Source organism: Carettochelys insculpta, chromosome 19, assembly GCF_033958435.1.
Source record: "Carettochelys insculpta isolate YL-2023 chromosome 19, ASM3395843v1, whole genome shotgun sequence".
Taxonomy (NCBI): Eukaryota; Metazoa; Chordata; order Testudines; family Carettochelyidae; genus Carettochelys; species Carettochelys insculpta.
The window spans coordinates 24638028-24660013 of NC_134155.1; the positions used below are offsets into that span (position 1 = coordinate 24638028).

Genomic DNA, 21986 nt, shown 5'->3' on the forward strand with positions numbered 1-21986 from the left:
AGGGCCTTGAATTCTGAAGGGAGGAATAGTTGTTTCAGCAACTGCATTCCAAGAAGAAGCCCTGCATGTGGAAACCAATTGTTAGTGCTGTGTGCTGTTAATGGCTTTTAATAACTTGTGCTTTAAATCTTCTCGATAACCCCCCCAGAGGCGCCTGCATGGAGACATCGCCACGTTCTCTATCCTATCTTGACACAAACTGGTCATTGGATGTCTGTTTTGGTTAACACGTAGAGGAAACCACCTGTACTAGAGATAAGCTATGGGCGGGGATACTCTGTAACCTTTCTAGATTATTGGCTTACTGTGCTCAACTCATCTTGCTGCTCGAACCTATCCAGGCATGGGTGACACCCATGTCGTAGTCCCCCCCCCACCGCCCATCAATAATCTGTATAATCAATTGTAATCTATTGTCCGGCAGTGCTTCACTGAGTCCTGATGGGCAAAGTGGCACTTCACCAGTGCTGTGTGTAATAAACCTCCCTGCTTGCTTCATACATGGTATCCAGACTTTGTTCCAACAGAAACAAACTTCACAGGACCAGGGGAAACTTGGCCATGCCCTGCCCATGATAAGTGATCACCTGGTTAACAACAATCATGATGGATTACGGATGACTGAGTGCCAAACTACAGAGGTTCAACCTGTATTCATCTTGCCTCAGACAGCTTACAGCAGGAAAGTTAAGAATGTATAGCTTTAAAATATATATTTCTAAAAATCCCTTCACTAGTTTCATGCAACTGTAGAAAGAAGGTAAGGTTGGATAGACAGCTAAGTTACCATGAGGCAATAGTTACTGACATAATAGATTTAGAAAGGCAAAAGTCAGGAAAGGTTTCTCACGTCTAGTTGAGGTACTGTATTGCTATAGATTAAATCTAAAGGCTCTGGGGCTTTACTGGCAGAAGAGTTCTCAAATCTCTAAACAAGGAAAGTCAGCCTCTTCTCTGATACTAGATTCTAGAAGCCCAGCCTCTGCAGATATGCAGTGGAAACATCCATATTCTAGACTTCTTAGTGTAGTGAGATGAAAGGCCTAAGTGTGGGGCCAGGTGTGAAGCCTAAGGCCTAGCAACAATGGACAAAACATGGCTCAAAGCAAAGTTAAGCTGTGAGCAAGAGGCAGTCCTCTGCTAACAGAAGTTTTGGCAATGACAGGGCTGAGAGTACAAAAGACGAATTGGTAATTGGTCCAGGTGAAGAACAATAATTAGGATAAGCTGAAATCACAAGGTCTCACCAGCTCATTAAAAAAGACCTTGATACCTTCTCCTTACAGACACAGACCCAGGTTCAGGAAAGGGTCTAAAATGGCACTGTGGAGAACAGAGAGATCAGGATACTCTCACCCCATGACTGCAGCCGAAGTTGGAGAGATCGCAGAATGGTAAGAGGTGGAGTGAGTCAAGCAAATGAGTGGGTGCAGCCTGAAATTTTAAAACAGGGAAGAAGGAGAAGCTGCGAGTGCAGCTGCAAGTTTGTATGATTAGCAAGAAATCTCGGAAGTCAGAGTAAAAAGGTGTAATAAAAGTTGCTAAAGTAAATATGTTAACTCATGAATTGAATGATCCTGTTGTGAGTGATCCAGTAAGCTACCTCTACAGCTTGGTGCGTATACTGCTCTGGAGAAGTGTGCTGCTGTTTCTGGAAGAGAAAACCTAATTGGAGCAAAAACTATAAAACAACTGGAAATAATTTTAAATTTTCCAAATATGCGAATTAAACAAATTCTTATTGCAACAAAAATTTGATGCTGTAACTCTAATCTCAGTGGAACTTGCTACTCAGACTATAAACGCAATAAATTGAAACAACCCCTGCATTGCAATGTCTGAGCAGTAAATTCCCTAGAATACCGTAAAGCTACAGACTTGAGAAAGGAGTGTGTCCCTGTATATTAAATAAGACCCTATGCTCCCTGGGGGTTGAGTGGAAGGCTGCCCTTGACTTCTCCACCATCCCTTCACACATTCTACGGCATCTGGGAGAGGACTATGGTAAGGAGAGTATATGGTTCAGCAAGGGCTGGAGGGTGGGGGTTTGTGCTCCATCTGCCTCTATCAGGCACCTCAGCAGCTATGTCTGCTGCTCCACAAGCCTTAATATCCCCTCCTGCATCCATGTTCCCTGAATGCTCTCCTCTTTTCACATTCCATTTGCCTCTCTTGCAGCATCATTTACCTCCATGCATTTAATTGCACCCTGTCTATGTGAGCAGACTGCATTTGCTCGAGGAATCTATAACCCTTTTCACCATGCCCTGTGCAATCTTGGCATGCGTAAGAGCATTTCTTTTGCTGCTTCATAGTTCTGCAGGCCCTAGGCAAGGCACAGAACATGCATCTCATACATGCTCACAGCCCTGGGTTTACAAGGCCAATGCACTAATCACTTAGCTATTCTCCCCAAACCAGGCTCATCAACACATAGCAATCAGGTCCAGGATCTCTGCAGGCTCCATGCTAGAGCTCATCTGCGACTCTAGGCTTTCATGGTCAGGTGGTGCTGCCTGTTCCACTCACCACACTGGCCAAACAGAAAATGAATTTGAAATTTTGGCAGGCCTTTTCCTGTGCACCTGGAGAGCAGCAGTGCTGAAAGAGCTGGCCAGAGCGGTCATCTTGGGGCACTGTGGGATACCTCCAGGCTGGCCCACCGAAGCTGGGGAGGTAAAGGGTGCAGTTGCCCTGGGGCCTGGCATTTCAAGGGGGCCCAGCGCTACTGCTGCTGTTGCTGCTACTTTGGCTGGAACTGCAAGCCCCTTTGAAATGCCACGGCAGCCCTGGCCAACCATGCCACATGGCTGTGGGGAGCTGAGGCCGTGCTACCACTGGGGCAGTGCTAAGGGCTGAATGCCCTAGCTTACACCCTTCGCACTCTTGGCCCCACCCTTTCCAGGGGCATGGAGCCAGACCCCTTTCCCTCCTTGCCTAGGGCCTGCAGTGGCTGTCAGCCCCGCTGCCTTCAGGAGGCCAACATCAACTTGCACAGCACTGCTTCTGCACTGCTCTAAAGTTGATCATGAAAGCTCAGATTCAGAGCCCTTAAAGCTGTTGCCCCACTACCTTGTGGGTTATCCTGGGAAGGAGCAAGGCTAAGGGAGTAAACCCTGACAGAAAATCCGGAGGGGAGTCCTAAGGCGGTTCCGTGCCAACTTCTGGCATTGACTCGGCAACTCCTGCAGCTGAGCTGGTTCCAGACGTAGAGGTTATCCTCTCCTTTGGACTATATCAGTAAAGCCGAGAGGGGGACACTGGCGTCTGGGCAGCCCAGGGTCCCAAAAAAAAAAATTGCTCAGGCTCACGCCTGGAGAGGTACTCCAGCATCGCTTAGCAGTGTTGAACCAACATGGGAGGTAGCAGATACCCGTTTTAAGCTCTTGCTCGATTGGCGTAGAGAACAAGCACCAGGGGTTGCCTTCGACGGTGGGAGAGATCATTCCATCTCACTGGACAGTCACCTCCCACGTCAAGCTGGGCAGCCCCCAGCCAGCAGAGTACTGTCCCGCCACAGTTCACTTTCCTCACTGGGTGCATGAGGCTTAAGGTTCCCAAACCTGACAAGTGACTGAAATTTGAGCACCAGGCAAACCAATAAGAAAATCAACAAGAAAAGGAAACCATCAAAGTTTTAAGCTTGCTTGCTGGAATGTGTAGACCATGCTGACCGGTTTGACTGAAGATCTTCAGGACATCAGCGACACCCAAAAGACCGCTGTCATCAATGAGGAACTGAGAAGGCTCCAGGTTGACACTGCTGCTCTGCGAGAGATGCAACTTGCAGATTTGGGATCTCTAAAGGAAAAGGACTACACCTTTTTCTGGCAGGGTAAAGCCCAAGAAGAACCCAGAGAGCATGATGTTGGCTTTGCCATCAGAAACACCCTTCTACAAATGGTGGAATTAGTCATGGGCGGATCAGAAAGACTCCTTCAGGTCATAGTTCAAACTTGCGCTGGTCCTGTCCACCTGATCAGCGCTTACACTCCAACCCTGTATGCCACACCAGAAGTAAAAGACAAGTTCTATGACATGCTTAGTGATGCCACAGCGCAAATACCTGCTCGCAAACAACTGTACATTTTGGGTGACATATATTTTTTTTGATCCATAGTCTATGTAGACTGAAGGATGCCTACTACTACAAAGTTGGTGGAAGTAGCTTAGCGGTGTGAACTCACTGATAAGAAAATTGACGTAATGTGGCTAAGTTTGATCTAAACTCCTACCGTAGACCAAGCCCACCTTTTAGCCTTAAGTCCTGCAAAAAACCTCCACCCACCTTTCTTCCACACAGACGAATGAAACAGCAGGCCAGAGGCAAGGGCGACCAGGGGAGCGAAGCGGACAGGGAGCTGCAGACAGGGGATTTTAAGAGGGAGTTAGACAGAGGGAGCCTACGATGGTTAGGAAGACCCACAACGCCTGTGCCACCACTATTGCTGTCTCCTCCACCTGTGCCTGTAGCCAGACAGGCTGCCTGACCATGGATGCCTCTACCCGGATCCTGGTGTCGCTTTGCAGGGACTGTAGCGTGCAATTCCCACTCACTGATATCCAGGCTGGGGGGACCATCCAGTGTGAAAGGTGCCTGCTGGTGGAATCTCTCAGGTGAAAGGTGGAGGAGCTACAGGAGAAGGTGGCCAGGTTGAGGAGTATCCGACTCCATGAGCAGTTCCTGGACAGTATTCATATGGAGACAGCTGAGGTAACTGTCGCAGTAAACAGGACAGCTGATAAAACAGTGGTAGAGGAGGAGATAGATCAGGGTGGACATTGGCAGCTTGTTCCTTCTAGCAGCAGGCAGTGTTCCACCCCTGCTCAGAACCCTCCCACTGTGGTACTGGGAAACAGTTATGCTGTACTTGATACAGGAGACAACGAATCGCCCCGTACAGCAGAGGAGAAGCCTCGTACCCCCAAGGCTGGGAAGTCTGCTGCCACCACTGCAAGGAGGAAACGTACACTAGTGGCAGTCGGGGACTCTCTTCTGAGGGGGTTGGAGGCGCCCATCTGTCGCCCTGACATTTCATCTCGGGAGGTATGCCGCCTGCCTGGGGCTCGTATCCGAGACGTTACGGGGGCGTTGTCGAGGGTTATCAGGCCCTCTGACTACTATCCCATTCTTCTCATCCATGTGGGCACCAATGATACTGTGAGGTATGATGCTGAGCAGGTCAAGAGTGACTTCAGGGCTCTGTGGGCACGGGGGAAGGAGTTTGGGGTACAGGTGGTATTCTCCTCAATCCTGCCTGTCAGTGGTAGGGACCCAGGCAGAGACAGGTGCATCCTAGAGGTGAATGCCTGGCTTCAAAGATGGTGTCACCAGGAAGGCTTTGGCTTCCTTGACCACGGGATGCTATTCCAGAAAGGACAGCTGGGCAGAGGTGGTGTTCACCTTTTGAGGAGGGGAAAGACCGTATTTGGACACAGACTGGCTAACCTAGTGAGGAGGGCTTTAACTAGGTTCGACGGGGGCAGGGGAGCAAAGCCCACAGGTAAGTGGAGAACATGGAAACCTGGGTGATGGGTCAGAAATGGGAGGCAGCATGGGCAACAATGTCACAGTAAAAAGAGGGTCAGGGCAAAACAGGGAGGCAAAATCAAATCAATATCTTAGATGCCTGTATACAAATGCAGGAAATATGGGTAATAAGCAGGAAGAACTGGAAGTGCTAATAAATAAATATGACTATGACATCGTTGGCATCACAGAAACTTGGTGGGATAATACACATGATTGGAATGTTGGTATTGAAGGGTGCAGCCTGCTTAGGAAGGATAGACAGGGAAGAAAGGGGGGAGGTGTTGCCTTATATATTAAAAATGTACACACTTGGACTGAGGTGGAGATGGACGTAGGAGATGGACGTGTTGAGAGTCTCTGGGTTAGACTAAGAGAGGTAAAAATCAAGGGTGATGTCCTGCTAGGCATCTACTACAGGCTGCCTAGCCAGGTGGAAGAGGTGGATGAGGCTTTTTTTAAACAACTAACAAAGTCAAGCAGGGCTGCAGATTTGGTGGTGATGGGGGACTTCAACTATCCAGATATATGTTGGGAAACTAATACAGCGGGGCACAGACTATCCAGCAAGTTCTTGGATTGTATTGGAGACAATTTTTTATTCCAAAAGGTTGAAAAAGCTACCGGGGGGAAGCTGTTTTAGATTTTATTTTAACAAATAGGGAGGAATTGGTAGAGAACTTGAAGGTGGAAGGCAGCTTGGGTGAAAGTGATCATGAAATCATAGAGTTCGCAATCCTAAGGAAGGGTAGAACAGAAAACAGCAAAATAGAGATAATGGCTTTCAGGAGGGCAGATTTTGGTAAACTCAGAGAGCTGGTAGGTAAGGTGCCATGGGAAGCAAAACTGAGTGGAAAAACAGCTGAGAAGAGTTGGCAGTTTTTCAAAGCAACATTATTAAGGGCCCAAAAGCAAGGTATCCCGCTGTGTAGGAAAGATAGAAAATATGGAAAAAGACCGCCTGGGCTTAACCAGGAGATCTTGCATGATCTGAAAATAAAAAAGGAATTGTATAAAAAATGGAAACGAGGGAAAATTACAAAGGATGACTATAGGCAAGCAACACAAGAATGCAGGAGAAAGATTAGAAAGGCTAAGGCACAAAATGAGCTCAAACTAGCTACAGGCATAAAGGGAAACAAGGCTTTTTACAAACATATTAGAAACAAGAGGAAGACCACGGACAGGGTAGGGCCATTGCTCGGGGAGGATGGAGAAACAGTAACAGGGAACTTGGAAATGGCAGAGATACTTAATGACTTCTTTGTTTCGGTCTTCACTGAGAAGTCTGATGAAGGAATGCCCAATATAGTGAATGCTAGTGGGAAAGGGGCAGGGTGAGAAGTTGAAATAAAAAAAGAACAAGTTAAAAATCACTTAGGAAAATTAGATGTCTGCAAGTCACCAGGACCTGATGAAATGCACCCTAGAATACTCAAGGAGCTGGTAGAGGAGGTATCTGAGCCTTTATCTACCATCTTTGGAAAATCATGGGAGACCGGAGAGATCCCAGAAGACTGGAAAAGGGCAAATATAGTGCCCATCTATAAAAAGGGGAATAAGAATAACCCAGGAAACTACAGGCCAGTCAGCTTAACTTCAGTGCCAGGAAAGATAATGGAGCAGGTAATTAAAGAAATCATCTGCAAGCACTTGAAGGTGGTAAGGTAATAGGAAACAGCCAGCATGGGTTTGTAAAGAATAAATCTTGTCAAACTAATCTGGTAGCTTTCTTTGATAGGATAACGAGCCTTGTGGATAAGGGAGAAGTGGTAGATGTGGTCTACCTAGACTTTAGTAAAGCATTTGATACGGTCTCTCATGATATTCTTATCAAAAAACTAGGCAAATACAATTTAGATGAGGCTACTATAAGGTGGGTGCATAACTGGCTGGATAACCGTACCCAGAGAGTAGTTCTTAATGGTTCTCATTCCTGCTGGAAAAGTATAACAAGTGGGGTTCCGCAGGGGTCTGTGTTAGGACCGGTTCTGTTCAATGGCTTCATCAATGATTTAGATATTGGCATAGAAAGTACGCTTATTAAGTTTGCAGATGATACCAAGTTGGGAGGGGTTGCAACTGCTTTGGAGGATAGGGTCATAATTCAAAATGATCTGGATAAATTGGAGAAATGGTCTGAGGTAAACAGGATGAAGTTTAATAAGGACAAATGCAAAGTGCTCCACTTGGGAAGGAACAATCAATTTCACACATACAGAATGGGGAGAGACCGTCTAGGAATGACTACAGCAGAGAGGGATCTAGGGATTATAGTGGACCACAAGCTAAATATGAGTCAACAGTGTGATGCTGTTGCAAAAAAAGCAAACATGATACTGGGATGCATTAACAGGTGTGTTGTGAACAAGACACAAGAAGTCATTCTTCCGCTCTACTCTGCGCTGGTTAGGCCTCAGCTGGAGTATTGTGTCCAGTTCTGGGCACCTCATTTCAAAAAAGATGTGGAGAAGCTGGAGAGGGTCCAGAAAAGAGCGACAAGAATGATTAAAGGTCTAGAGAATGTGACCTATGAAAAAAGGTTGAAAGAACTGGGCTTGTTTAGTTTGGAAAAGAGAAGATTGAGGGGAGACATGATAGCAGTTTTCAGGTATCTAAAAGGGAGTCGTAAGGAAGGAGAAAACTTGCTCTTCTTGGCCTCTGCGGATAGAACAAGAGGCAACAGGCTTAAACTGCAGCAAGGGAGGTTTAGGTTGAACACTAGGAAAAAGTTCCTAACTGTCAGTGTGGTCAAACAGTGGAATAAATTGCCAAGGGAGGTTGTGGAATCTCCATCGCTGGAGACATTTAAGAACAGGTTAGATAGATGTCTATCAGGGCTGGTTTAGATAGTACTTGGTCCTGCCATTGGGGCAGGGGGCTGGACTTGATGGCCTCTCGAGGTCTCTTCCAGTCCTAGCATTCTATGATTCTATGATTCCCTGGGAGCTTTAGAGCAACAGGAGGCTGGTAAATTGGGTTTAATCACCAGCAGCTGGAAGGCTCCCAGCCCCAGTAAACAGGGGTCTCAGGAAACTACCACACTCTTTCTTAAAGAGACAGCTCAGGCAATCTGGAGATCGATTTATGAATTTTGTTTTAAATAAAGCTATTTCAGCACATGGCTGTCTCTATTGTATATATTTCATGCCCTTCACCACAGTCATTTTATAGCCTATTTTAATTATACTTTGCTGTTTAAAAATAACTTTGACAACATACAATCATAAATTAGCCATCATTAGCTTACCATACCTCTGCTATTATAAGCTGTGTCTACACGTGCACGCTACTTCGAAGTAGAGGCACTAACTTCGAAATAGCGCCCGTCGCGGCTACACGCGTCGGGCGCTATTTCGAAGTTAACTTCGACGTTAGGCAGCGAGACGTCGAAGTCGCTAACCTCATGAGGGGATCGGCATAGCGCCCTACTTCGACGTTCAACGTTGAAGTAGGGACCGTGTAGACGATCCACGTCCCGCAACGTCGAAATTGCCGGGTCCTCCATGGCGGCCATCAGCTGGGGGGTTGAGAGATGCTCTCTCTCCAGCCCCTGCGGGGCTCTATGGTCACCGTGGGCAGCAGCCCTTAGCCCAGGGCTTCTGGCTGCTGCTGCGGCAGCTGGGGATCCATGCTGCAGGCACAGGGTCTGCAACCAGTTGTTGGCTCTGTGGATCTTGTGTTGTTTAGTGCAACTGTGTCTGGGAGGGGCCCTTTAAGGGATCGGCTTGCTGTTGAGTCCGCCCTGTGACCCTGTCTGCAGCTGTGCCTGGCACCCTTATTTCGAAGTGTGCTACTTTGGCGTGTAGACGTTCCCTCGCAGCGCCTATTTCGAAGTGGTGCCGCGCAACGTCGAAGTTGAACATCGACGTTGCCAGCCCTGGAGGACGTGTAGACGTTATTCATCGAAATAGCCTATTTCGATGTTGCTACATCGAAATAAGCTATTTTGATGTTGGCTTCACGTGTAGACGTAGCCATAGATGTCATGTTAAGGAAGTAATAATAGCGGTAATCATTATGGAGAAGGCTGACCAGCAATGCAGAAAGGAGGGTGAATAGGATGACATTATTATAGGTAGATCTGGCAATACATCTGTCTATGTTGCCCAGTATTTGCCATGATAAGACCCTGTTTTTCAGTTGCTTATCACATTTGCACACTTTAACCCTTTTAACTATTTTTTTTTATTCTGGGCATCAGCTTTACACTGATTTTTGGTGAGAAAGTTAAGCTATAATAGGGCAGCTGTTTCTCAAAAAAAAGCTAGAGTGAGTAACAATGCTTTTGGGATCATGTAATGATCCTCAGTTCAATATAATGACTTTGAGTGGCACTGCTCCCTGTGAGAGAGGTGGGACAGAGGTGATCAGTGCAGTGACAGCAAGAGTGGGGCCTGGTCACATGCCACTGCCCTGACCTTTCCCTGCACTGCCCATGCCCCAACTTGTCCTTGCCCGTTCCTCTCTCCACACACCCATGCCTGTTGCTTCAGGTGCATGGAGAACAGTTCCTCCTCCCTCCATACGGTGATGCAGAGATGATGGTGAGTGTAGTGGGGGGGGGGCAGTTCTTGGGAAAGTGTGGCCCCCAGGCACTCCCCCACATTGCCTATGGGGTGGGCTGTGGGCCAGATTAAAAGGCTTGGTTCTCCAGGATTTGACCCATGGGATGTATCTTGCCAGCCCCTGGGTTATGGTGAGTAAACATCTGGTTCAAAATTCACAGGAGCACTTACAACTCCTCTTAGCGCCCCCCAAAAGTGTCCCTGTTTTTCATTAGCATCGTTGAGCATTTGATCAAACCACAATAATCATTATAGCCTGTGCATTGGCAAAGGAAATTTTTTCTCCTGAGAGCTCTTTTGTTTCATTTTAAACCAAGGTCTATTCCTGCTCTTGGTTCCAGAGAACTCGTTGTCCATCTGTGTAAATGCACATGATCTGAATGAAAGTGTACCTTAATCATAGAATCGTAGAATTCTAGGGCTGGAAGTGACCTCTGTATCTCATCTAGTCCAGCTCCCAACCCCTGACCTTGTCTATGAGTTCTCAGCAAATGATATTCATCCTTTACAGAGGAGCAGCAACAGTCTAGACTTCATAATCCAATTTAAGACAGGTTTCTAAGGCCGTGTCTACACTAGCCAAAAACTTCAAAATGGCCATGCAAATGGCCATTTCGAAGTTTACTAATGAAGCGGTGAACTATGTATTCAGCATGCGGGCAGCCGCGGCACTTTGAAATTGACGTGGCTTGCCGCTGCGCAGCTCTTCCAGACGGGGCTCCTTTTCGAAAGGACCCTGGCTACTTTGAAGCCCCCTTATTCCCATCTGCTCATAGGAATAAGGGGATTTCGAAGTAGCCAGGGTCCTTTTGAAAAGGAGCCCCATCTGGACAAACCGCGCAGCTGTGAGCCACGTCAATTTCGAAGTGCCGCGGCCGCCCACATGCTAATGAGGCGCTGAATATGTATTTCAGCACTTCATTAGTAAACTTCGAAATGGCCATTTGCATGGCCATTTCGAAGTTTTTGGCTCGTGTAGACATAGCCTAGTAGAACTAAAGTGATGCATAACTTTCTACTGAGAGGGGATTTCACCTAAACAGATACACTCATCCCTGGTATACGAGCACAATTGGTTCTCAGATTTCTGCTTGTAGGTGAAAACTCATAAGAGCAACACTAAATTCCCATTAGAATATGTGTAAAAGTCTCTAATTTGTTCCAAGGGCTTGTAACTTGATGTAAACCAGTTGAATTTAGGTACTTTTCTGATATATTCAAATAGTTTGGCACCAGAGATAGGATGTAGTGTATGTATGTAGAACATGGATTCCCAGCCTATGGGTTGGGACCCAAACATGGGTCACCATTAGCTTTGTTAAGGGTTGCCAGCTGGGCAGTTCCCAGCTGCAAATGGCTGTTAAAGAAGCCATTTGCAGTTTCTTAACACTGCTGCCTCAGGCAGATATCTATCATTAGCGACAGCACTTACTTTATGCCTAGATGCTGAAAGCTTAACACTTGAGTTAATTGGTTTCAATGACTGTTACCTGCTGGGAGCAGGAGGGCTGCGGGAGGAGGAGGAGTGTCTAAGGCTAGGGCTGTTTAGGGCTGCGGTGGGATGGGAGTGGGGAATCTAAGGCTGGGGGTGGTTTAGGGATGCGGCGGGGGGGTAGTAAGATTGGAGGCAGTTTGGGGCTCCTGGGGGTGCGGGTGTCCCCGCTCCCTGGCCAGGGACCCCATGGCTTGCTCGTATTAGCAGGGGAAGTTCACTCATTTAGTGAACATAGGTGGGTATACTGTCCCTCATTTTAGCGAGTACTTGTAAGTACTTTTTAAATGAGGGATGGGTGTATAACCATGAAAAAAAGTTGAGGGGTCATTCAAACACATACATTTTCTAACTTCAGAACCTGGTAAAGTCCTAAAAACCACTTCTCAAACAAAAAAATTAGAAATCCCTTTTGAAATAAATGTCTACACATTATTTTAGTTGTGACTCTGCCATTAGTGTTACAGAGGGCTCTCAGCAGGGGGTGGTCAGGTAAGCCAATGGGAGTAAGAGAAATTCTTTTAAACTAAGAACAACTGCAGTCTGCAGGGTCTTTGTGTGGCTGATGCAGAAGGGACAGTGAGAAATGATTACTCCTATGCAGCTGGAATGAATCCAGTAAATATCCTGGCCATCTCGTAATCAGCCATAGATAAGTAGAAGGGAAATGTTTAGTTAGATGCGATCAAGTTATTAATTATTTTGGCACTTGGTGTGGAGTTGTTCTAATTAAAGATTTCTTTCCTCTATACCCTGTAAAATCTAAGATAAATCCCAGGGAAGTAATTGTGCTGCAACTGAAATGCTTGAGTGCTTTCTCTTGTTTTTTGAACAAATTACTTTATTATTTTTTTTTAGGTAATTATTTGATCTCTGTGTCCTGAGAAGGGTCTGTATATATTCATGCCTTAGACCGAGATTACAGCACTTTGTTTTTAAGATCTCCCCTGAAGGATGATTAAGAGCTTGGGTTACCCCACAGGGAGATACGCAAAGCGTATCTTCCTTGGCTAAAGGATTTTTTTCTCACATGGGTGGTGGCAGTCTACCAACCCAAGGTCAGGGAATCTGTGACTTTGGGGATCTTTTTAAGCAGAGCCTTTACAGGCAAGGTATTTTTAAGGTTTTTATGGGACCCCACTTTCTGCACTCACAGTGTCAGAGTGGGGAGGCAGACCTAACAGGCTGAAATAGATGTTCCTTTCTAAGTTGTATCAGAACAAACCCTGTTGGCAAATAAGTGCAATATATATGCAAATAAATAACACTCAGCTGAATAGGCTCGTTATACAGCAGTTTGAGCCCTTATTTGACCAACATTACTTCACCTTTCTTCAAGTTATAATTCCATGTACATGCTTGATTTTGGTAATCCTGTCTATTTCTCTTATCTCTTTCCTGCTAATACCTAGATTCAGTACCTAATTTAGCAGCCACAGAGGAGATATATTTGTTCACAGCAGTTATTAAAATTCTAAACATCTTCCCTTTATTTGATATAGTGTAATCCCAGACATTTCCTCAATATCAGGAAGATTGGATTCATTGGAATGCAACTCTGAAATGAGGCTTTCACCAAGATTTTAATTTCAGACTAAAAACTTATTTCAGACTAAAAACTTAAGGATTCCCAGAAGATTTGGAGAGAGTGACCTATTGGTCTGATAATCTCTACAGTAATGTATCATAATGCAGCAGCTAAATTTGCTCTGTGTTACAGGTGTGTGGAAAAAAATGGGACCAAAGCCAAAGATGTACAGATTTGGGTCCTGGTCGTGATCTTCCATTATAAAGCTAATGGAATGTTGATACTGCAGTCCTGCTTTCCTACTGGCTTCCGTACTGATCTTAGAGTGCTAGTCAGGTAAAGTGAACCCTGTTTATATCCACAGCAACAAGCAGTACAGGTATCCAACTTTCCAATATGTAAAATGTTAACTATTTATGTTTTCTTTACACGTTTATATTTTTCTGGTTAGTAACTGTAATTCTGATTTCCAGGCCATGAATTTCCCAGCATTTAGGGCCCAAAGGTCTACAGGCAGACTTGAACGGATGGGATTTATGGCAAGGGGAGGGGTTTGCCGTGAAGTGGTGGGATGTGTGCTGAGATGGAGGGGTTTGCCAGAAGGGGTAAGGTCTGTGTCAAGGAGGAGGGGACTTATGCCAGCTAAATTTATGTCACTCACTTCACATCCCAGAGCAACATATGTTTTGCTGAGAAAAGTGGTACTGTAAACATGACAAAACTGGATGCAAGCAAACTATATGGATTTAATATGACTAAGTGTAAAGATACACATCTGGGAACAAAGGGTATAGGCCACATTTACAGAATGGGAAACTATACTCTGGAAAGCAGCAACTCTCAAAATGATTTGAAGGTTGTGGTGGATAATCAGCTGAACATGTGCTCCCACTTTGATGCTGTAACTGAAAGAGCTAATGAGATTCTGTGATGCATAAAAGGAGCATCTCAAGGAAGAACAGAGAGGTTATTTCAACCTCTGTATTTGGCAGCAGTGTGGCTGCTGCTGCAAAACTGTGAGCGTAGAGACAAACCAACAGAGTGATTAAAGGATTAGAAAACCTGCTCTACTGTGATAGACTCAGGGAGCTGACACTATTTAGCTTAACAAAGGAATGGTTAAAGTGTGACTTGATCACAGTCTGTTAAGTACCTACATGGGGAATACATATTTGATAATGGGCTCTTCACTCTAGCGGAGAAAGGTCTAACATGAACTAGTGGCTGGCAGATGAAGTCAGCCAAAATCAGATGGGAAAGAGTCTCATCACTGACAATTTTTATATCAGGATGAGATGTTTTTCTGCATCATTTGCTCTAGGAATTATTTTGGGATGATTATCTGGCCTGTGCTAGGAGGAGGCTATACCAGATGACCACAATGGACTGCTCTGGCTTGTCTGTTGGATATTTTAGAGTTCATCCATCTGTCTGTCAGTGCTAAATTTGCTCAAGAACTCTTTTTAAACTCTAAGAGTTATGACCACACAATTTGTTAAGCACTCTGAACAGGGATGGGGAAGAGCCACAGCCTGGATATCTTGCCCCATCCCACCCCGAAGCTCACCCAGGGGCCTGGCCCAGTACTATGACATAATCTGGTTTTGTTTCTGGAGCTCAGGCCGAGCCCAGGCCTACCATGGTGGGTCAGCCCTTGACCCTGACCCCACCGCTACCCCCCATCAGGAGCTCAGGCTGGGCCCAGTGCCATGATCCGGCCCTGGCCCCCATGGGTCCCCCCTACTTCCTTTCTTCAGCTTATGCCAGGGCACAGCCCTGGATCCCCAAGCTCTTGGGCCACTGCAGCTCAGCCCCAGCCTTCCCACCCCCTTGGATCTCAGGATAGGGAATTGGAAGCCAGGGGGCTGCATGCTGGTATAACTGCCCACAGGCAGACTGGAATCTGGGACCTCTGAAACTTAGTGCAGGCACCGCCATAGCTTGAGCAAAAGGCCAGCTGGCTCTCAGCTTAGGCTGTAGAGGACACATTCTTTCTCTGTGAAGTGGTCTTCCTACCACTACGTGGAGCAGCAATGAAGGGTCCTGTGGCACCTTACAGACTAACAGAAAAGTTTTGAGCATGAGCTTTCATGAGCACAGACTCACTTCATCAGATGCTGGTCATGGAAATCTGCAGGGCCAGGTATAAATAAGCCAGAGCAAGGCTGGGGATAACAAGGTTAGCTCAGTCAGGAAGGGTGAGGCTTACTACCAGCAGTTGATCTGGAGGTGTGAACACCAAGGGAGAGGGAGCTGCTTTTGTATTTAGCCAGCCATTCACAGTCTTTGTTTAAGCCTGAGCTGAGGGTGTCGAATTGGCAGATGAATTGTAGCTCAGCAATTTCTCTTTGGAGTCTGGTCCTGAAATTTCTTTGCTGTAGGATAGCTACTTTTAAGTCTGCTACTATGTGGCCCAGGAGATTGAAGTGCTCTCTTACGGGTTTTTGTATATTGCCATTTCTGATATCTGATTTGTGTGCGTTTATTCTTTTACGTAGAGACTGTCCAGTTTGTCCAATGTATATAGCAGGGGGGCATTGCTGGCACATGATGGCATAATATATTGGTAGATGTGCAGCTGAATGAACCCACGATGGTGTGGCTGTTCTGGTTAGGTCCTGTAATGGTGTTGCTGGTGTAGATATGTGGGCAGAGCTGGCAACGAGGTTTGTTGCATGGATGGGTCCCTGAGTTAGAGTGACTGTGGTGTGGTGTATAGTTGCTGATTAGGACTTGCGTCAGGTTGGCAGGCTGTCTGTGGGCAAGGACTGGTCTGCCCCCCAAGGCCTGTGAAAGTGGGGGATCACTGACCAGGGTGGGTTGTAAGTCCCTGATGATGCGCTGTAGAGGTTTTAGCTGAGGACTGTAGGTGATGGCTAGTGGTGTCCTGTTGGTTTCTCTTTTGGGCTTGTCCTGTAGTACGAGGCTTCGTGGCACACGTCTGGCTCTGTTGATCCGTTTTTTCACTTCCCCAGGTGGGCACTGCAGTTTAAAAGAAACAAAACGCACACATAAAAGAATAAACGCACACAAATCCCCGCTATGGGGGCGGGGTCCGTGGCGAACCGTAAGGTTTGCCTTAAGGGGGTGGAGTCTGTTCTGAGCAGGCTGGATCTGTTGTGAGGAGGCGGGGTTTGTTGTGAGGGGGTGGAGCCTGTTGTGAGGGGGTGGGGTTTGTTGTGACGGGGCCCTGTCTGTTGTGAGGCAGTGCGGGCTCTTCTGAGAAGCTGGGGTTTGTTGTCAGCTCACGGTGGGGGGCGGGGCCTGTCGTGAGGAGGCGGGGCCTATTGTGAGGGGGTGTGGTCTTTTGTGAAGAGGTGGGGTTTGCTGCCGGGGGCGGGGCCTGTGCTGGGAAGCCACGGTTTACCTTGCAGGGCGGGGTTTGTTGTGGGGGGTGGAGTCTGCGGTGCAGGCGTGGCGGTTGCTTCGAATCGGGCGGCCTGTGTGGTGGGGGAAGGGTTTGCCTGGAGGGGGCAGGGTCGGTGGTGAGGGGGCGGGGTTTGCCACGAGCCCAGGGCGTCTGTGCGGACACAGGAGTTACTGAGGGGCGGGGTCTCTGCTCCAGTGGGGAAGCTTCGGTGTCAGGCGAGGTCGGTAAAGCTGTGGGCGGGGTTAGGCCTGAGGGGTGTGGCCCGCTGCAGGGGGCGTGGCTAGCTTGGGTCCCTAGTCCCGGCCCAGCCGCCGTACATCGCTAGCCTGTGCGCACGCGCGGTTCGCTGCGTGGCCACGAGTCCCGGATTTAAAGGGAACGCGGCGGCGGCGGCGCTGGCCTGGGGGGCTGGCCCGGTCAGTCCCCCGACTTGCCCGCCCGCGGCGGCCGGGACCAGGTGCCGGGGATGCGCGAGGGGAAGGCGCGGTGGGGAATCCCTTCCTAGCCCGGGCCCGAGGCGGCCCCGAGCCCCTGTCCCGCTCCCGGCCTATCTCCTCTCCCGCTGACCACAGCCGCGGGGCTGCGCTGATAGGCGCCTCCGGTCGCCAGTGGGCCCCGCCGGGGCTCCAGAACCGGCCGCTGAGCGCCTGGGTCCTTTCCCGGTTCGGCCGCGGAGCCGCTTGAGTAGGGCCAGGGCTGGGAGTCCGCCCGTCCCCCGCCTTCCGACCCCTGCTGCGCTGGGACCCTGGGCGCGGGCCGTGGGGGCTCCCCACCCCGCTGGTGGCTTGGGGCTCGGAGGTGCTCAGCACGTGGGCCAACCTGGGGCGGGGTGGGGTGAGTTGTGCTGCTCAGAGATGTAGGACGGTGCCCGGTTTTGCCCCCCTCCCGTTTCTGTGCCTTTAGTGCCGCATCGTATGCCCGCTAGCCTCCAGGTTCTCGTCGGACAGACCGCCAGGGCACTGAGCAGACGGGAAGGACTTTGCTTGCCCCACAGACGGCATCTTCTGCTGAGACTTGAAAGGCGCTGTCCGTGTCTTCACGTGGCTAAACCATTTCCGTGGTACCGCCTGCTGGGAAGAAATCAGTCTCTCCTGTCTGCCAGCAGACACCTGGGTGCTTGTGTTGAAGACTTCAGTCCACCTTCAGCTTTGCGTGTTTGGCATCGGAGGGTCTGCATAGCCCCCGATGAGATGGCGGAACAGAGGTACTGCGTGGACTATGCCAAGCGCGGCACAGCCGGCTGCAAAAAGTGTAAGGAGAAGATCTTGAAGGGGATGGTGCGCATTGGGAAGGTGGTCCCCAACCCATTCACAGAGTCAGGTGGGGACATGAAGGAGTGGTACCATGTGAAGTGCATTTTTGAGAAGCTAGAGAGGGCCCGGGCCACAACAAAGAAGATTGAGGACATCACAGACTTAGAGGGTTGGGAAGAGCTCCAGGATGCAGAGAAAGAGATGATAAACCAGCACATCTCAGGTATGGATGCTAGAGGGAGAACCTCTGTGCCATTGTTGTGCGTCATAATAATCAGTAATATTAGAAAATACTGAGTTGAAATCCCTGACATGGAGCGGTATATGTGCCAGCAAATGGAATTGCAATTTTTGTGACTAGTGCAGTTGATTTTTTTCTCTGCATCACAGTGAGCCTCCAATACTGTCTGTTTTCCGTTTGTTGGTGCTGTAGTCTGTCTTGAGGTTGAGTGGTGTGAGTGGATTTGGAGAAGCCCAAATTCAGTGGTGAACCACTTAATGGGAGATGTCGGATGCTAGCAAACAGTCAAATTCTTGGATTAAGTTAATCTGCTTGCTCAAGACAAATAGGAAGTTAGTGTGATATGTTGTAAATCTACAAGCTTTTATGGTTGCCGTCACCCAATATGTCTATACAGCAGCCTTATTTTGAAATAATCTATTCTGGAAGAGCTGTTCTGGAATATTTTATTTTGAAATAACACTGCTATACACAGAAATGCATTTTGAAATAGCACTTCGCTATTTTGCAAAACAATACACTCATTCCTCTCTGTACGAGCACAATTGGTTCCTAACTTTTTGCTCAAAGGCGAAAACTCGTAAGAGGGCTCCTAAATTCCTGTTAAAATACTTGTAAAACACTCTGGTTGGTTCCAAGTACTCAGAATGGCAGCAGGTGGCGCTGCTTTTGAAAGGTAAGTGAACTTGAGGTTGAGAGGGGGTTAAAGGCTGGGGACAGTTTGGGGCCATACTGGGGGTTAAAACCTGTAGGCGGCTCAGGTGGAGGAGGTGGCGGCTTGTTACTCCTGGCTGTAGCAGAGAGATCTGGGGGGAATGCGGGGGGGCTGGAGGGGGGCTGGAACGGGATGGGGTTGATGGGACTGGGTCAGCAGGAGGTGCAGTCTTCCCAGCCAGGGACCCCGGCTGGGCTCCAGCCACGAGGCTGCCTGACTCGCCGGGGACTCCGCAGCTGGAGAGGAGCCAGCTGCAAGGCAGCTGATCTCGCAGCCCCTGCCAGTGGCTGGCTTGTATTAGCGGGGGAAGTTCGCTCATCTAGTGAACATTGGTAGGTATGTGTCTCCATTGTTTTAACGAGCACTCGTAAGTACTCGTTAAACAACGGATGAGTGTATCTACACGCATAGAGCCTATTTTGTAATAGAGCCATTGGACTCTCTGTGATTTATTTTGAAATAAACTCAATTTCCTGTTCTAATGGCACCTATTTTTAAAGAGCTGGTTTGTAATATGTGCTGTTTCTCATAGAATTGCCAATTTCGAAATAAGCCAACTGCTATTTAGAAATTATCTTGAAACAGTGGTTGTCTTGCGTAGATGTTAGTCTAGTAATGTTGAAATAATGGCTGTGCTTCTGAAATAAATTTGCCATGTGGACCTACCACTTGGTTGCCACTGCCTTTTTCCATTAAAAATTGCCTGCTTGCACTGAAGGTGGTAGAAATGCATTTGCCATTGCTTTGTAAAACATGACTACTGCATCTATGTTTTTGTTTTCTACAACATCAGTTAGTCACTGAGTTGATTTTTTTTTTCTATTCCCTTTCAGTATTGAGTACTTCTGTTGCCATATTTGATCTTTAAGTGATTTCCTTGTAAAGCTTTTCTCTTTTCGGAGTCTGGCAGATACGCTAGCTATTTAATCAGTTGACAGTTGTCACTGTTGAATGATATAAGGCTCCTCCTCTTTCCACTGGGCCTGAATGTGTTGCTTCTGCAATTGTAACAGACCCTGGGCTACCTTAGAAACTATTTAAATATTAAAACTTGATTTCTTTCCACGGAGATTGTGACAGTTAAGGCCTTGGATTGGATCCCTCCTTAATGCTCCATGTTTGTCTTCATGGCAGAGGTCATTTGAGTGATCACTTTGGTTAGCCTAGTTTTGAGTGAAAGCAGCCGTGCTGCAAAGCCAGCCCTGAATTACTGTGTCCTTACTGGTGTTACATGCCCACTTTTGTGTCATAGGTCCTCTGGGGGTGTATCCCAGAGTTCTTTGAACTGCTGAGTTGCTCTGACTCTTTCCCAGTGAGTTGTGAGAACGTATCTGGTCTTCAGGGCCCTTGGAGGAACTATGGGAAGGCATTGGAGGACTATCAGCATGCCAGTGATTTATCATGATTTGTATAACTGTGACCCTGAGGAGCCATGTTCACGGACCAGCACCCAATTACATTAGGCAAAAAGAGGGTTCTTTGACCAAAGTGCCTTGGCCAACATCCTCACTAAAAAACATGGGTGGATTGCCAGCCTGAGTGAAAGTGGCACCCAGACACCAGCCTGTCCCCCTAGCTGGGCTTGTGAAGCCCAGGTTTAAAGTATCCCTCATGGGAGAAGGTTTTATGTCTGGATGGGAGGGGGTTAGAGGCAACCTCTAAACAAATGCCTCAGCCTCTGCTGTGGGGGGAAGCACTGCCATCCAATGATGAGAGCCGGGACCCTGGAAGCCTCAAATCTTGGATATCATTCCACAGTAGGTCTATTTTGCTGTGTGAACTTTGGCATGTCACTTAATACCTTTTAGTTTTCTTATTTGTAAAATGTTTACGAGTCTCCTTTCTCCATGTGTTATGTGAGTTGGGTACTCGGTCAGGATGTTGCTGAATCCCCATCAATCAGCATTGACAACTATACGTTAGAGGTCGTCCACGAGTTCGTTTACCTCAGGTCCACCATCACTGACACCCTGTCGTTGGACACTGAGCTAAATAGGAGGATTGGAAAAGCGGCCACAGCTCTGTCCAGACTCAGCAAGAGAGTGTGGAATAACAACAAGCTGTACAGTCACACCAAATGCAAGTCTACAGAGCCTGCATCCTCAGCACCCTCCTTTATGGCAGCGAGACTTGGACCCTGTATGCCCGCCAGGAAAAGAGGCTGAACGTCTTCCACTTGCGCTGCCTCAGGAGCATCCTTGGAATATCATGGAAGGACAGAGTGACCAATACCGCCGTCCTCGAGCAAGCTGGAATCTCAACCATGCACACCCTCCTCAGGCAGCGTCAACTCCACTGGCTTGGCCACGTCCACAGGATGAATGATGGAAGGATTCCAAAAGACATCCTGTATGGTGAGCTAGCCTCTGGCAAAAGACCTCCCAGACGCCCCCAGTTGCGCTACAAAGATGTCTGCAATAGAGACCTCAGAGAGGTAGACATCGAGCTGGACAACTGGGAAGAACTAGCAGACGACCACGGCAGATGGAGGCAGGGGTTGCACAAGGGCCTTCAGAAGGGCGAGATGAAGATCAGACAGCGAGGAGAGGAGAAGCGAGCGCACAGAAAGCACAATAAGGACTTGCCAGACACCCACTACATCTGCAAGAGATGCAGCAAGGACTGTCACTCTCGTGTGGGTCTTCATAGTCACAGTAGACACTGTAAATGAAGTCCTCAATTGAAACTTTAAACGGCGCGATCCATAGTCTATGCAGACTGAAGGATGCCTACTACTACTACTGTTTCAACATCTGGCACAAGTTGCTTATTGCAAAATGTGATAAGTTAATTACCTGTTTTTGTTGATGGCAGTTTACGGGTTGCCTTGTCATTGACTCTGATGTTTTACCTCTTCCTGTGTTCCACAGAAGCCACTTCCAAGGCTGCAACCACACCTAAGAAAAAGGCAACAGTCCAGGCAAAGCTCTCCCCCAGCGGACAGATAACCACTCCCAAGAAGGGGCCACAAACTACCGCCAATCCCTCACCAAAGAAATTCTCTGGCTTCACAGGTGGGATTTATTAATGCTGATGCTAACAGCAGTGGAGTTTTAATTTGAGTCCATCCCCAGTAGTTTGTCTAGTGAATAAGAAACGATTGTGTGCAAACAAAACATGATGTTTAGTTTTACTATGTGTAGGCAAAATATTGTTTTCTAAGCTGGTAGTCATAAAAGAACTGATGCTTGCATTATTTTGGTGAGCTCACCAAAAGGGATAAAACTGACTAAACCTTTGTCCAGAAAGAGTAAGGGGACTGCAGAACTGTATTATAATTCTAGATCAG

General features: G+C 47.7%; 1 protein-coding gene across 1 annotated transcript in view; it reads left to right on the top strand.

Moving 5' to 3' along the window:
• Positions 1-16835: 16835 nt before the first annotated feature.
• LIG3 (DNA ligase 3) overlaps positions 16836-21986 on the top strand; it is a 29680-nt gene continuing 24529 nt past the window's right edge. The window contains exons 1-3 of the mRNA XM_075013925.1: positions 16836-16945; positions 17392-17964; positions 21568-21711. Coding sequence (XP_074870026.1) covers positions 17403-17964; positions 21568-21711 — 706 coding nt within the window. The 5' untranslated portion in view covers positions 16836-16945; positions 17392-17402. The remainder of the gene's footprint in view (positions 16946-17391; positions 17965-21567; positions 21712-21986) is intronic.